Source organism: Anas acuta, chromosome 3 (assembly GCF_963932015.1).
Source record: "Anas acuta chromosome 3, bAnaAcu1.1, whole genome shotgun sequence".
Classification (NCBI taxonomy): Eukaryota; Metazoa; Chordata; class Aves; order Anseriformes; family Anatidae; genus Anas; species Anas acuta.
The window spans coordinates 38,702,949-38,720,431 of NC_088981.1; the positions used below are offsets into that span (position 1 = coordinate 38,702,949).

General features: G+C 36.3%; 1 protein-coding gene and 1 long non-coding RNA gene across 4 annotated transcripts in view; one reads left to right on the plus strand and one right to left on the minus strand.

The window, feature by feature from the left end:
• LOC137853874 (uncharacterized) overlaps window positions 1-17,483 on the plus strand; it is a 39,819-nt gene that overhangs the window by 14,373 nt on the left and 7,963 nt on the right. The window lies entirely within an intron of this gene.
• The window catches only part of PLEKHH2 (pleckstrin homology, MyTH4 and FERM domain containing H2), a 58,245-nt gene that overhangs the window by 11,806 nt on the left and 28,956 nt on the right, over window positions 1-17,483 (minus strand). For all 3 annotated transcript variants that reach the window (XM_068676712.1, XM_068676713.1, XM_068676711.1), the window contains exons 10-21: window positions 17,169-17,263; window positions 16,400-16,544; window positions 13,940-14,076; window positions 12,726-12,836; window positions 12,388-12,474; window positions 11,746-11,904; window positions 10,947-11,027; window positions 7,609-7,788; window positions 6,594-6,702; window positions 3,980-4,092; window positions 2,265-2,444; window positions 350-447 (exon numbers count right to left, since the gene is read on the minus strand). In XM_068676712.1, the coding sequence (XP_068532813.1) occupies window positions 350-447; window positions 2,265-2,444; window positions 3,980-4,092; window positions 6,594-6,702; window positions 7,609-7,788; window positions 10,947-11,027; window positions 11,746-11,904; window positions 12,388-12,474; window positions 12,726-12,836; window positions 13,940-14,076; window positions 16,400-16,544; window positions 17,169-17,263 (1,495 nt within the window). The remainder of the gene's footprint in view (window positions 1-349; window positions 448-2,264; window positions 2,445-3,979; window positions 4,093-6,593; window positions 6,703-7,608; window positions 7,789-10,946; window positions 11,028-11,745; window positions 11,905-12,387; window positions 12,475-12,725; window positions 12,837-13,939; window positions 14,077-16,399; window positions 16,545-17,168; window positions 17,264-17,483) is intronic.

Below are 17,483 nucleotides of genomic sequence, written 5' to 3' on the forward strand. Positions count from 1 at the left end.
TTTTTACATGAGGCATTATAAGGAGTGTAAGTCCACTGAGACAAACAGAATTGTGCCAAAGATGAGCGTGGCTCAGAGTGTTTTGTGCAACTGCTACACTTTGGTCTTCATGCTTTTGCAATATACAGTCAGAATTCCATTGCAGACTATTTATCAAAACAAAGGATAACTTTGCCAAGCGATGCACAGAAGCAGCATGTATGACCTTTTCATGGCACTGAAACACAATGCTATTCAAATGCATTTTAAAATGTATGTCCAAAAAAAAAGAAATATTAAATGAAAGATTGGAAATAAGGTACTTTAAGAAACACTAGTCAACTAGCTGGCTAACAATATTCAGGCACACCTGGAATCTGCATTCTTCTTTAAATGAAGTTTAAGAAGCCAAAGGAATGGGTGCTGGGGCAGAAAGAGTCCAACGCAGAGAGCCAAGAGCTGCAAGCCCTGGACAAAAGGAAGACATTCACTGTTTTAAACATCTTACAAAGTAAAACTTCCTGCTGTGGCTGCTGGCCAGCAGTGAAGCTTACTGAGCCAAGTTGAGTAACAGATGATTGTAAACAGGAAGAAAAAACAAAACACAGAGAAAAAGCTGAGTAAATGAACATGTCACCTCTGGAAGGCCAAAATGCTCTCTATTTACTTGTGTACAGCATGTTTCTTTTAGGGCCAGAAATGTGGAAGTAGATCAGTCTGCACAAAAAGCAGTCAAAATACAGGAAAAATATACTACAGCTGCAACCCAAGCACTAGGATGTAAGGAGCAGCCTGTGCAATTTTCATTCAGCTCCCCTGTTCATACACATAATGAAGTAACCCATAAGACATTTTCCTCCTACAAAGTAGTCAGGAACTACTGAAAATACAATTATTCATTATTTTGGTGTATTTTCATTGTTCAATATGTATCCATAGCCTTCACTTAATGCACACTGCTCTCATGTACTCTCGATTCAGGCTTATTTTTCTTTCTTTTCTCACAACTGTAGCAATGCTTCATACTGAAATTCAGAAAACGGGGTTTCTCTATCTTGGTTTATCTGGCTTGCCTGGTAGTAAATCAAAATTTGACAGCACAGCCTTTTCATCAAAGAGCAGTACTTTGATGGAGGATAGCATCAGCTCTGTTTCAGGAAGAAACTGTATCAGAAGTAAGTGTGGGAAACTACAGCATGACCGAGTTAATAATTTAAGACTTAAAAAAAAGTGTGAGGCTACAAATGTTTTACAGAACGGGTTAACCCTTAAATATCATGTCAGTGGATTATAGTGGCTACAGTTTATTTATCTGTATTGGAGGGAAGGCCTCAGCAGTGGTTGCAAGTACCAAACATGGATTATGGTTAGTTTAAATTCCATAAGATGTATGTAACTTCAGTGTTTGCTAATTGACCTGGATATGCTATGTCTTTTATAAAAGCTTAGTAGACATTTTAGCAGTGCTTACCTGCTGTCCATTCTCCAAATAAGGGCCATTTCTAGGTAACAGGCAAGCCTGCTGGTCGTGTTCTACTTTCTACAGGAAATCCTGAGAAAACTGTGTCCATTACAAAAGCCTTAAAGTGGTAATTTCCTTTCTTATTTTCTGTTTGATCTCCTAGTTCTGTAGGTATGACTATATCACATGCACTGTTATTCCAGTTCTGTTAGTTCCACATGGATTGTAAGTATTGCCTTTCCTTTTAATTTCAATTCATTGATTTGTTACATATTTAGATACCACTAAAATGCTGGCAGTGGACAAAGGTGAATAAGTTTAAGTATATATTCATAATCTAGCATGCAGGATGCATGCAGAATAGCACAAGAAAGTAAAAGGTGACATCTATCAGAAAAGCTAAGCATATGTGAAATTCCACAGCATGATGCTACAGGTTTTCTTCATGCTTATGCTACAGAGACATCTGTCATATGGTTTTGCCCACCAAGGTGCAGCACCCATCTTAGGTAAGATGCAGTAAAGGAGAATTAGGCTCCATATATCGTGCCCTTTACTTGATGATATGCCACTGTATGTCAAGCCTTTAAAAAGAGCACAGGCACAGATACACCTTGTCATCTGATGTGAGTACTTTGATGGAGGATAACATCAGCTTTGTTTCAGGAAGACCCAGCAGTAATAAGATGTTATTTCAGAATTTTATCTGCTTTTAAGTAAGCAGAAGCTATGGATGCACAGAGACTCTTGGCCATTCTAAACAGTCTGTGTAGTTACTTCATGGCTGTTGAAATAAGTATCATTAAAACAAATACCGGTTTACCTGTATTGGTCCTGTCTGGTTTTGTGGATGTCGACGTCTAGTCTGTTTAATGAGCTGACAACAGATCTCATTTTGAAGTTCAGGATGCGTGAGGCAGATCTGCAAAGCACTCTGGGCCAAAGATACATGGTAGTCAATGGCAGGAGAGTCAACTGCAGCATTTATAAACAACTGGCAGGTCTAGAAATAAAATAATATGCAAGTTTACATACAAAAAGCTCCAACAAATCTTTTAGATGTTCTGCATATCAAAAATGTGCTTCAATTTAAGTCACAATCGGTCTGTTTACCTGTGAAAGGGAGGTGAAAAGGAACTGGAATGGATGAAAAGCTATAGAGAGACTTAAGACAAATATACCTCTCAAAAAAAAGCTTTTCAACTCTGTGTCTAATGGAGGGAACACTTGCAGGAATTGCAACAGTTGTGACATTAGGAAAGTTTATGGACATGTTGAATGTGCACAGCTTACCTCTGTGCAGGTCTTTAAAATGCAAGGTGGACAACTCACAATGGCAGCCAGTGCAAAACACTTATGCTAGGAGTGAGCACAATGCAGTGGGACATGCACAGGTTAGAAAACAAGGGCTCAGAGCCACTTGTTTTACTTCTTGACTTTCACTGATGTACAACTGACTACATATAAACTTTCCTACTACTGCTGCTGTCTTAGGGAAGCCAGGTGTCAGTCATTTGTTATGCTGTATTAGCAAAAAGCTTCCTCATCACTCACTCTCTTTAGTCTACATGATAGCTCTCTTGGTCACAATAACTAAATTAATGTATAAAAACACTTCCTTAAAGATGAGTACAGGCAAAATAGAAGATAGGAATGGAAGCCTAATCTTTCTTGTTTATCTGAAAATGTGTAAGTGTTCAAGGCCAGGCTGGATGGGGCACATGGGTGGCATCCCTGCCCATGGCAGGGGGGTTGAAACTAGGTGATCTTTAAGGTCCATTTCATCACAAGCCATTTTGTGATCCTATGTGTGGATGCATAGAACTAATCTTTATCACCAATGCAATATCTGAAACTGAACTTTCTGTTTCTAAATGAGTTTCCTAACTCACTTTTAAACTGATTTATACAACATTATAAAATATGACATAGAAGTCATACAAGTAATCTCTTATTTATTTTAGCTAAGTGTCTGTGGTCTGATATGTATTTCAGAAAGTGATTGCCAAATCGATATCAATTAATTCTCTCTTACATTTCCATACTGCAGTACTGCTGAAAATAAGGTGGATCTACTTCTTTAAAGTGTGGCTGTAACTGAACATACGGTACTTGACTTGAATTCCTTTCCAGATCCTAACCCTTACATCCAAATTTTCGAGACTGTTAATGATGTATGGAATTTGGTCTTTGGACTTATGCAATCTCTGTGGAGAATGCTCATTTATCCAAACACCATGCTTACCAAATTGTAATTTCTTTCACTGTGTACAGAACAGCAAGAACCTGTTTTGTCTCTGTAACAGACTTTATTTATATCCTGGCGATTAGTTAACACTCAAGAGTAGTTCACCTGGGTGAGGGTAGGAGAGAGGAGAAAGAAGGTTAATGGAATTCCAGCACTTTCTGTCTCATAGGCATCAGCCACCTTTCTGGCCCTTCAGTGCAAAAGATACAAGGTCTTACCAGCACAGAAAAATTTTCAAGAAAGAAGCTGAAGCTAGACAGTTGATAAAAAGGCATTTACTGTGGTTTTACCTTAAATAATTTAATTGCTTCAGTTTGCAAAGCTTCTGATGGCAATGTTGTAAGAGGAGAAGCAATTCCTTCTTTGCTGTGGCAAAGGGTGGGATGTCTCCAAACCTGAGAAGCTGAACAGATAAAATATGTGCTTTCTGCAATTAATTCAGTACAGCAAGTTCAATTTTTTACTCATCATTTAATGAGAAATAAAATGTCAAACAATCAACTTAAATTCTATTTGCTTTTTTTAAAAAAATGCTTTCTTATCTTAAAAGACTGCAAGCATCAGATTTATAATTTAAAAGGCATTGTCTTCAACACAAGAACCCCTTAACACCTCATTAAATAGTGACTCAACATGAAGATATGTCCTGAATCTGTAATAGCTGAATGTCTCCTAAAACCTTATTAAGTAGACTAAGAAAGAAAGCAAATACCAATCTAACTGTATATTCTATCAAGTGTTTACTCTTTTCACAAATGATCTTTGTTTTCTTGTCAGTACAGTATCTTTTTGCAGATTACTTTTTTGTTCTTCTAGATTCTGATACTTAATATTCTAAACTCCTCTATGTGTTAAGAGCTGAATCTACTAAAATACTTATCAGTTTTTGAGACTATGGATTCTTCCTTGCTATGTTTTTCACATCTGTAGACTGAACTATTTCATGATGTTCTGACATAGGTGCTTGAAATGAGACAGGCAGGCCATTTCAACAGAATTACTAGATTGAGTCTGTAAGAGCACATTTAAAGTACATAAATTTAGAATAAATTCAGTTTGTTTGATTCATCATTATTTATAATCCAAGAGAAGGATACTCTATTATGTATTTTGTAAGTATCTTCTGGATTCTTTGGGATCTAGTACATTATTTTCCTCAATTATGGCATTCATTGAATCACTTGTCTACCTGGGTACCTCTTTTCACAACACCTGTAAGAATGTAACTATCTTTGATTGATTTCAATTAGTTGTACTAGTGGCCCAATGTTCAAAAATTACTGTGGGTGCCAGAGACAGACGTGAAAAATGCAATCAAATGAACTTTGTTGTCTTAAGAAACCAGAGCAAAAATTATAATGTTTCTGGGTGTACTCTTTTGTTTTTGTTTTTAAGGAAAGTTCCCTCATTCCGAACTGCTGCATCCCTCCATACTGCACATATGCCTTAGACTAGCTGGACTGAGTATATCAATATCAAGAAGATAAATTGTTGAATTACAGTAATCCTTCCTCTCCCCACAATCTCTAACTTCTTTGTGCTTATCTATGCAGCGGGGCCAAGAAAGAGCCTCAGCAAGATGAAGCTTTTAAGATACTACATCAGTTTCTTTCTGCTGAAATTCACAGCTCCACCTCATGCTGGTAGTGGGACCTGGCTTCTAAGTTCTCGTAGCTGTATCTCAAATCATGATAATGAGTCTGTAGGATTGCAGGCTTTTGCTACGAACTGTGAGACTATGCAAAATCATAAAACTTCTCAGGACCAGATTCTTTATGAGGTTTTATGTGAGAATAATTATATGAGTAGGAGTTTGCAAGATGAATCCTAAATTTGCTGGCACAGAATGTCAGTGAGTTTGTCTGTGACTTCTGCTTGAATATTTTGAATTTGAAAAAGAGCTTCTTGCAGATCCAGCAAGCACAAGAAAACAGTATGTGGTGTTCTTCTTTTACAGCTACTACTTCATCTATTCATAGCGGCACAGGATGTGATGGATAGCCACTGTTTTGGGAATTAGTGTGACATCAAGGTGAACTGTCCCCAGAGATGAATTAAGAAGGTGCTGGAATCTTGCTTCTAGAGGCAGATTGAGGGGTATTTCCCTCTGAATAGACTTTGGCATTCAGAACTGGAACAGTTGCTCTAGCTAAATGGATTATACCAGAAACATGAATTCTGAAACTTCACTAAATAAAACCACTAAATATATATATATATATATATATATTTTTTACAGAAAGCTTTGAAACACGAGGTCTATGGTCTTCTTTTAGGAAGCACTTCTTTCATGTAGCATAAGAGATCGGAATTTCAAAATGCAGTTCTATACGTAGTTGCATTTAAAGCCCCCTACATCAAGTGGGAGTTGGGTATCTGTTAGCTTCTAAATAATTATCATCTGTTCTACAAATACTGTTCTAGATTTTGACCTAAAGTACAAATTCCATTCCTACTGATTTCAATATGCTATAGAAACAGGACCTTAGTAGTTGCATTTTTTATTGAATAGGAATAATTTTGTTAATGATTTTATTAATGGTATTTTACATAAGAGATTCAAAGCCCTGTCAGGCCTGTTCAGAGTGTTTTACAGGGCACGTTAGTGTCTGTAATACTGTTTCACAGAGCAGATAGCTCTGCTGGAAAGTTAGCATAAATGTAACCTTAACAAAAAGGTTAACTGACCTGCCTTGTATAGACCAAAAAAATCTTGTAATGCATGTAAGCATTTACTAAAAACTCTCAGAATTATGCCTAAAACTTCAATTTGTCTATTTTTTATTACTTTTTTTTTTTAATTTATTTTTTTTTTTTACAATCTTAGGATAATTATTTTCTCAATATAACTGATATGTATGACAGTATGACAATATTAGTGTGTTGAAACAAAAAGTAACTTACTGGTATCACCTTCCATATTTAGTAATTTGCAAATAAGTTGTTCAAACTCAGAGCCAACATTTACGTTGGTACTTCCAGCAGCAACCGTCAGATGATAAAGCCATGTGTCCTAAAGTAGAAAAATACACAGCAACTCACTCATTCATTCCACCAGACTTTTAAGAGCATTAAAATATACTGAACATCAAGTTTTAAAGGAATTAAGTCAGAAGTTGAATTGGTTTTGAAGGATTCAGCTGTGTTGGAAGTAGCTTTTTCACAAAGATTTTGCTTTCAACTTTAAACCAATTGCCATACGCTCCTGGTGAAGCACAAAGGAGTTGGCCTTTGTTTCACTTTCACATCCATACTCATGGCCACTCCATGTTGCAAGCATTAAGTAAGGAAAATTGGACAAGGCTCTCTTCTGAAGCCTTTTACCCTCAGAAATCATGCCTAATTATCAGCGAGTTCTTCTTTTCTTCTTCAGAAAGCTAATGTAAGTGCTTTTTCATCACTGCCAGATCCTGCTAAACTGAGGAGTTAGGCCAAAAAGCAAAATGAGGTCTACAGGATTAGTCAGTACATAATAATGTAAGCAATAATAGAAATAGCAAATAAACAATAATAACGTTTTTAACCATCTCTCTCACTTCCCTACTGTTACTCCTAACAATGAAAACAGGTAACAATATACCAGAACTCTCTGGAAGATCTGCTAGAGGTCTATCTACGAGTTACTGCAGTGTGAGCAAAATTCTCAATTTACAGCATATTTAGTATTCTACACCACCACTTTATGTAGTATTTAAGCCTAAATATTTTTGGCTATTTCAAAAGGGATTATCAATGATAGCACTGGTTCACAGACTGATCGATGTTCATGAAACAGGTTATTTCTCTTTGTTTATTACATCAAACTACAAGCCATATGGCTTGCAGATCCCCTTTCCCCTCATCTTTAGGAAGTGTTGATATCACAGCACCACAGTCATAGACATGTCACTGAAACTCAATTAAAAAGTCCTTTCATTACCTTCTCATGCTTGGATCCTATAAGAAGGTAAGTTGGTCCTTGATCTTTGGGGTGGATAACAACAGTGTAATGTGTTGATAATAAACTGCGACCACTAGCTTCATAATCTTCATCAGAGTCACAGGACCTATCAACTTCTTCAACTTTGGCCTCAAAAAGCTTGATTTGACCAAGAGGAAACTGAAAGTAAATATTAGAAGTGGTCAGACAGCACATGTTTATTTCAGTGCATACTAATGTTATATTTCTTATTCTACAAACAGAAACAAACAAACAAAATCAAAACAAAACAAAAACATAAAACTGGCATCAATACTCATTTATCCATTTTCACTCCTGTCATGTAATGCCAGATAAATGAGCTGTTGCAGATAAATGAATGATATGTGAATGATATGTGCCAAAGTCTGAAAGTGAGAATTTTTAAAATTCTTTTCCAGGTCTGCTTCTGTATCTAATTAATGTAATAAATGTCTGTTAGGGTGAGAGAAGTACGTTTTCAGAGTTTCCAGACCTGCTTCCAAGTAAAAATTCCTTGGGTCAAGTCTAGAGCCTTAATAATAGTCTTGTCATTTCAGAGGCCAGCGGTGTTGAAATATCTATTTTGTTCATGCTATGAATTCAAAAGGTAAATGTTTTGTGTAGCAGACCTTCTTAGTTTGCTTCATTTTGCAGTCCAATAGTTCGAAATATTTGAGACTTAAGCTGTATGTATAGTTACGATCATTTATCATGCAATATTTTGTATGAAATGCCATTCAAAAGGAAATTTTCCTAGAAGTATTTCATACTCATTATCAACAGGAAACCACAGCAAACATCCATCTTCATAACTGGGTGAAAGGACTGACAGAGGCTGACAGTACTTTCTGGCTATTTTACGTAAAGGTTCCTCCCTTTCCATAGCACCACTGCTCTTCCTCTGGCCATTCATACATCATGATGTTCAAATGAGTCTGGTATTTAATGTTGCAGAGAAGAAGCCTTTACTATTGTTTCTGTATTGTTTGTGATGTCTACTAATGTTTACAGAGATTCAGCACAAAGAGAGAGATGTTTCCCTTTGGCAGAATGATGGTTGGGCTCCAGAGCAACTAGCGTCTCATCTTATCTGTGCCATATTCTCGTACAAGCCTGAAGTAACTGGTCTTAGCATATTAACAACAGTGAAAAGCAGATGAGGCTGACTCTTAGCTTCTCAGTAAAACTGTTTAAAAAATGAAAACCTGATAGTGGAGAGTAGCTGCCAAGCCTGACTCAATCTCAATTGGGTTTCTTGAATCGTGATTTTATAAAGTGAGCAGTTGATACAATCATTTGAAGAAACCATCACACAATGGTGGCTCTATGTTTCAGTGTACTCCCTAGTAAGGATTAAAGATGCATGGTGTGATCTGTGTTTTCTGTGGCACTTCTGAAGTATTCAACTATTTGAACAAAGTAGATTCTGAGAATCGTGAGGTGCCATGGCATATAAAAATAGTCACTACCAATTTGTTCACTAAGTTGAACTAAAACACAATTAGCTGATTTTTTTTTATTTGCATTCCATTTTGAAATGCCACTTAAAAGGACTCCGTTACTGTATTAACTACTGCAGATGGTGTAATTTTTTCCTGCACAGTCACATTCAGCTACAAGTATGTTTTTAATTAGCCAATTGTTTAACATTAGAAATGAACTAGCTCTGGGAAACTTTTCATACATAGTATTTTAAAAACACATTCTGCTTACAAAAGCTAAATGCTTATTCTGTTGCAAGCTAGTAAATTAGTTTCAATTTTGCCTTAGGAGAGATAGCAAAACTTGTTCCAAATGTGAGGGATATACTCATAAGGAACCAGCAAACTTCTTGGATGTTCCTGAAGGGCTTGTTAAAAAAAAACAAACAAATCTTCAAAGGTAAATATGTGTAAATTCAGGTACATTAAACATAGAGATTTCTTCATTGGAGAAAAATGTAACTTAAATAAAGTAAGTGTAAAATGAGCTAGAGGTCAATACTCTAGTCATTTGATTCCCTAGCTCTGTACTGCACTTTTAAAAAGTAATTAAAATAAAATATTCTTATTGATGTTTAATGCCATCTTAATGATACAGAAATAAGCTTCAGCTGAATGTTTAAAAATGGATAAAAAGCAAAAGGAGAACAAAGGATATAACTAGCTTTATAGAGAGACTACAGACTAATGGGTCCAGTATGAATATTTGGATAGATCGGAAGTAACAAAGGGGATTTTATGTACTTTTTTACCTGTTATGGGTTTTAATGGCTCAGCAGAGTGTTAACATTTTTGTCAGTGCCAGCAGTCCTGACAGTTAGGTAATAAGGGCATGAATCAAATATTCATAACCTCAGGGATATTAAAAACAATTTTTGTAGGCTTTCTCAGAATCTTGTTCCTGACCCAATTGCATGAAAATGTGTTTCTTGATGACAAAACACAATGTCCTGAGAGCAAAAGGATGAGTCAAAACTGTTACTAGTAAGTGTCTTTTGTCCAGACTCAGCAGGTAATTATGACTGGAAATATCTGTGTCTGACAACATTCAGAAGTGCAGGTAGCGAACTGAATACCAGGCTCAACAGAAAAGAGTTAGGTAGTGTTGTGAGGGTAACCTAAAGCTGACTGGACTCCATTTCTTTCTTTTCTTCCTTAAAAAGTATTTTCCGTAAGTTTCAGAAATCATTTTCTCTTCACTTTCTCCTGCCTTCTTTCATCTCTGTTTCTAACCATCTCATCAGTTGTAGACCACGAGCTCCTTTTCCTTTTCTGATGGGGAACTGGAAAGGATCCCCCCATGTGACATACATCTGCAGAGCAGCAAACTCTCTGCACCCTGCTAGTCTCTGCCTTTCTTGTAGCAGTGTGGAGGCACAGTGACATACCAAAGAACAAGGTTCGGAAGACAATCAAGGGATAAAAAAAGTAATTTCTTGAATCTTGCAGTCACTGCCCACTGCAAACATATATTAAAAAGGGTCAACTTCTGGAAGTAAATGGCAACCAGATCTTTTCCAATCAGTCTCAAGCCTGACAGGGAGTCCTGAACCATCGGCAAATTAATGCCGACAATCACTTTGGCTAAGGGTAAGAAGATGCAGGATATTCATCATGTCTCATAAGAGAAGTAGACTTACGGGTGTGCCCATAGTGCTATTACATAGGAACCTTCCAAGTTGAGAATCTGTTAGGTCTAAATATCTGGTTATCAAGATAAAACGGGTTTATACTACCCAGGCCAACCTGTATCTTAATAAAGTCAAAACTTAGTTTTCAGTCTACTCACTCCAGTATGTATTCTTCCCTCACTGAGGAAACAAGTAAGGGACCTACCTTATCTTCTTGGTTACGGAAGTAATACAGAATTTTTCCAACTAGGGTACACCATACTCTTTTGGAGTATCCATGTTTCACCTGAAATTACAGAATATTAGGAACAAGCACAGTCAGAAAACTACTGACTACCTTTCACTGTCTAGACTTTGATGATTCTGTGAATAAATGACTTAGTTCAAATTTCTTTCCACATTATTAAACAAGTAATAAATTAAATTAAATTAAATTAAAACCACATAACTCTGTTAAAGGTATAAGATTTAGGGCATCTAAAGTCCAGATAAAGACCTAAAGCCCAAGAAAGAGTACGAGGTTTTCACTTGGCTTTGGATCAGGCCTAAGGTAATGAAAGCTGAGGAAATGAAGAGAACTGAAAGAGAAAAAATCCTTTTATACAGTATTCTTATTATCTTGAAATAACCTGTCTCAATGAATAACACTTAAAAGGGATCACTAAATGGAAATAAATTAGATCAATTAGCTACTGCAACTTATGCATGTCTCAAAGTGCCATGCAAAACCAGGATACCTCTCAACTGCAAACGGAGAACTCAACAACTTTTAATGAATTGAAAAGCTGGAAAGAAAAAACAAAGCAAATCTCAAACAACCAGAATAAATGCTTTTGGAAAAGTAAACTAGTTGGTAGTCTTCCTCAACTGTTCACTATGAAAAGTACAAGGAAAGCTAATACATGCCTGTTTTGCTTGCATTTATTGTAGAACCATTTTCATCTAGGTATTATTCTTAATAAATATGGAATTAGGCACATTTGGGGGAAGAAAAGTGTTCCTACCTTTGTAAGTAACCCTTTCATGGTTGGCTTGATTTCAGGCTGTATAAAAAGTGGACTAGCAGCCTGTATTTTAAGAACATTCTGTAGTACTTTGATCCATTCTTCTAAGATGTTTGGAGAATCTGCAGTCAGGTAGTATGTCCGTTTTTCTGTGGTCAGCTATGAAGTGGCAGAAGAGTTCTGAGCTTTAAGAACATTACACAATCCAACCCACAACTAGAGGGTTTTAACATATACTACCCAATGTAGTTTCACACTTTGGAGGGTTTATTTCTCCCAAATAACTGTGCATTAACAAAATGTTCAATGGCCAAGCAGACCAGACAGAAACACAGTTTCTGAGACTCCTTCTGAAAGATTCTAGTATAGCAGAATTGATAAAACCTAATTTATCTCATTTCAAACAACTTCACGCAACCCTAATGTCTAGTCCCAATACCACTCTTTGTAGCAACACAGATAAGTATATGTTTATGCCTTTCTACCCCTCATTTTTATTGTTGAAATGACCCTTCGGTTTTAAGCAAAGGGCACTGATTAATTCCAAGACCACACTGGACTTCCAGTCCTACAGTGACGAGGATGTTTTGGCAATGCAGGAAATAAAGACCCACTGAAAAACAGAGAGAGAGAAGCAGGCACCTGAATTGTTTGTTTTCCATCACCCCTTTCAATGTGGCTAGATGCATTTAACTCAATTTGACCTTGAGGTTTTCGAATTACATCACTCTGTATGAAAAAAAGGGAACAGAATATTTTAAATCCATCAACAAACGGTGATAAATCATCATAGAACTCATTTAAGCATTAATCTTGTTAAATACTTCCTATTTACACATTGAGTACCTTATATGCCTGTTGAGGAACTGAGTCCTCTTACAGCTCAAACACCAGGAATACATTTCTTTTCATTCCGGCAGCCCGAAATTCTCAGTAAAAAAACGTCTAATACTAAACAGTAAATAGCTATATGTACTTACTGGAGATTTGTAGTATAGTAATTCACCTCCTTTAAGCACAAACCATCGTCGTTTCCAGGTCTTCACTTTACCACCCATTTTTAACAGATATCCAGATTTTTCCAAAGGTTCCTGATTATTTAGAAGTTACATAAGAAGTAGTTAAGTACACCAATATACCTGTATGCCCCACAGATATAATTACACCACACACACAGATATTTGAATGACTTTTAAGCATGCTAAATAACAATTACAAAATTTTATGAGATTTTTGTTCCAAGGACAGCACTTTTGCAAGCATTAAGACAAATGCCATGCATGTGTGATAACTAATTAATATCCCTACTTACTGTTATAGTACATGAAGGAGAGTAAGTGATTTGCCCAGAACTATACAAAGGAACGAAGAACATAATGATTCCTGATTTTACTCTAATTATTTATATTAAACAAATAACAAAATTAATATAACCTATATACATCATTTTTCCCAAACTTTAGGGCCTGACCTACAGAACCAATATAACAGTGTAATTTAGAGCACTGCAAAGACATACGTTCAGTGTGTACGCCAGCAGAACAGAGTTCACAGTTTTGCTCTGTGAAGAAAGCTTAAAAGAAATTATTTTTGTCATCAGTCATTCAATCCACTTTTATGCCAAGACACTAACTACTAACGCAGACCATTACAAAGCTCACAGAGACAGACCAATACCCTGTAATGGTATGGTTTCTTTGACTGATCCTACTATGCTGTTTTGCTTAGGATTTCTCTAGTTTGCCTGAAGTCATTTTCCCCATATGAGGAAGCTACAGAAACTGATTACTGAGCACATATTTCTACTGATGACTCCAGCTCCTTCAGTGGAAAGCCTTCCTATTTTTTTTTGAATATTCAGTTAATAATTTTAAGCTGATTTTAGTATTTGTATGCAATCTGATACCAGATCTGGTTCCAAGAAAAACTTAAGTGCTTTGAATCATCTTCGGGAGTTGTCTACCTACTTCCATGAACTTCCATTTACTTCCAGAAAGCTCAGAATTATCCTCCACCTTGTTTCAGTTATTGCAGTCTTATATGGTTACTTTATTGCTGATATATTTTGCTATTTGTACTCATAAGGCAGTCTGTGAGTTGACAAGAATGAATACAGGAATTTGGTTGTATTCTTTGAACAGAAATATACACACAGCACCACAGGTACACTTCTTTACAGAACTTCAGTACTTACATTTTTTCCATTATCAGTAGATGAGGAAGAGGTTTTAGGAAGTTTCTGCTCTGGCTCTGAACAGTCTGTATCTACTGAATATGCATCAGGAGGAATAGCATAGTCACTTTCTGAGGTCATGGAAGACAGAGACACACCTGAGTTAAAAGAGAGATGTTTCTTTGTATTTTTATTTACTATGTTACAACCAAATGAGGTCAGAACATCCATGCAGAAAGAATATCTGAGCAGGAGATACAGGCAAGCACAAGTATCTGCATAAATCTGTTAGGAACGGAGCATTTTTTATAAAAATACCAGCATATCTAACTATTAGTACAATGCTAATAGCTATAATCCCATTTTCTTCATAATTGTTTACTTATGAATGAAACAAGAAGTAATTGTCTTCTATATATTATGACCTTCTGTTATATTACTACACCTTTTTTAGAGGAGGAAGTCAGTGCCCTATATTGCATTTATTCTGTACAAAACAAATATGGGATCTTTAATCAAACTAAGTAACTTTCTTCTTCCTCTTTCTATCATTTTCTCTAGTATCTAGATTTCCAATGCAAGTGCCTAGGTACTAAAAAGCCAGGCTCAACATCTGCTTTATGTTGAAGTTGTAGGTTACCGTCTTTGTTTTGCAATTAGTTTATTCTAATATTGAGATGTTCTACAAGTCTGAATTTCAGATTTCAGGATTTGTTAAAAGTTTATTAGCTTTACTCCTAGAGAAAAATACACCCTGTTTTAAATTCTAGTGAATGAGCAATAAAAATTCAAACTGCTCCATATTCATCATAGAAATAATGATTTTCAAACATGTCCTTTTGTAAAGTTTCACTTTCTGACCAGTGTTCTTCTCTGAAAGGTTACCCTCCAAGACTGAAATGAAGATGTCATGTTTCCTTTGTTTAATTGATTTCTAAACTTATTTTCTGATTTGATTTTAAAAAATGCTTTTCTCATTTTTGTTTTGGCAAGCCACCTGGGCTTTCAGGTCAGTTGTTCTCTTTTCATGTAAGATCTTTAATAACACATATGCAACAAGCTAAGCTCCTAGTCAAATCTGTGACTGCCTGGATTTTTAAACAATGTGATCTCATATGTATATATGTGTTTTGTGGTTAAGAAAACTTTCCATGCATGAATAAGTACAAAGGCTAGTTTTGAAGAAGGAAGTACAAAGGGAATGGCTCAATTTTATAGACATGATGTAAACCGTGGGTGAAATCAGCTATGAAATTAGCTGATTTACCTTTCCTATCGTGCAAACATGATGAGATGCATACTCAGGAACTATGGGTCCTTTTCACATTAGCGTGGCAGAACTGTAACTACTGCACTGGAAATGGGACCAACACAGACAAGCACTTTGATCTTTTCAGTTGGCATTACATAAAAAACAAGAGTTGCAGGAGAAATCTAGTGAAGGACAAGACCCAGGCGGGGAAGGTTGCATGTCTTGGCCCTAAGAAAGCTGGCTGAGAGAGCTTTGCAGGTCAAAGACAGTTGTTCCTTCCTCGCAGAGCAGCAGGCAGACCTGGGAAATGAAACAGCCTTGATGGCATGTCTGGCTGGCACTGAAACACTCCTAGCAAATCAGCAGCTGTTTTTGCCTGCTCAAGGGTAATGTGAGTGGAACTTTAGCTCACTGGGATTTTAACATATATAACATGAACAACCAAATAATGCTATTTTGCATTGCTAAGCAATATATAACAGAGGATGTAAGTACTAGGATGTTAGATTGTAAACTCCCTTGCTTTACCCAGTGAAGAAACCTTCTCAGGGAGGTAACAATGATACTGTCACCTAATGATAACATTGTGTCTTGCCATGTAGTGAAGCATGGTATTTTCATTTAGCAAATGGAAAACACACGGTTATGTACTGCTGTGAGATTTACCGCTGACAAAAGAACATTACTGGATTCAAGTGTTTAACTACATCTTTGCATAAAACAGTTGCTATAAAAAGGAAAGAAGTCCACCACTGCATGAGATGACAGAACCAAATACTCTGTTGGGGGAACTTTCACACCTGCTTTCTAATCATGTTAAACTATTACTTTGTTTTATAAAAAGAGCATGTATTTTTTTGCTGCTAGCAGTTACTTTCTTCTAGGTCATTTTATGTACATGCAGTTACAGGTTACAGGAAATAATTGGTGTGACGGAGCACAAGTAGAATTGGGTTTCTTCCTTTAAATGTAAAAGTCACTTTTTCCTCATGACAACAGCTAGACTAATGCCTTAAACATCCATCTTCAATTACAGCAATAAAAAGAAAGCCACACATAACTGTCCTTTCTCCTGCTTGAATAGATCTAGGCCTTGATAGCTTAGATAGAAACCTCGATTTGAGATGTCCATGCAATTTAACCAATAAATCAATTTCTAAGAAGATAAAGCACACTGTTCAGTTTTCCAAATTCCCCAGGAGTTAATTCTTCTTCTGTTTTTTGCCTACCTCGTTTCATAGCCCGAGGACTACTCGGGCCACTTCTGCTTCGAGAATCGGACTCAGAAGTCCTTGAGCTAGACCGAGAGCTGTCTTCTTCCTCAGATCCTGATGACTCATCTATAAATGGGCTGTTGCTTATTTGAGTTGCTTTCTGCAGAAATTAACAGAACATTCTTTGGTATCTTGTGTAAAAAGTATCAGTTCTTTCTTTCATACTGTGGCAGAGCTCTGATGGCTTTGTAATATTCAAAGCTGTTTTTGCTTGGGCTGTGAGTTTTGGCACACAAATATCAACATCAAACTGAATTCCCTGTCCTCTGTATCCTCAACCACCCCCACACTTTGAAACAGAAAACTGAGGCAAACTTAAGGGATGGGTCTTTCCAATCACAAAAAGCTGCCAGAAAAAAAAAAAAAAAGCTGTGATAAATAAAAACAGTTTTGGCACTGACACAAAGACATTGCTATACACACACACGCTTTTTAATTATGACATTGAACAACATATGGTTCTTTTTAATAATTAACAAGTCTTTGGAAAAAATCAGCAAGGGACCTGAGAAAAACTGACCTGGGCTGGTAACAATTTATAAGGAGCAGTGGTTTTGTTTTTTTTCCCAGCTATTTGACATTTCCATTACTTCTGGGGTTCTATAACCTCTAACCATGATCTTATGACACATTTGGCATGGTATCCTCAAATGTGAAAAATCAAGTTTTTAGATGTGAAGCCTAATGGTATTTAAACATGTCCTTTAAACAGTAATGCAGTTACCCCTTTCAAAGTGGTGTAGACAGGAGTGGTCATGTTCTTATATATCAGAGATGTGTATAATCCAGATACAGAGTACGATGTTAGTGAAACAGCACCTAAAAAAGCAACATATTGTATTAATGACCTTCCTAAGCTACACCCCCTCAATTTACCAAATTCTGATGTCTTTTTTTGCACTGTATAGCTCAGCTATAAAAACTGAACTAACTCCTGATTCTTCTGGATGTGAGATTTATAGCTTTTTGAAATTTACAATAAATTAATTGTAATCATGACCATTAATCCTTTTTAAAACTGAAAGTACAATCTTTCACC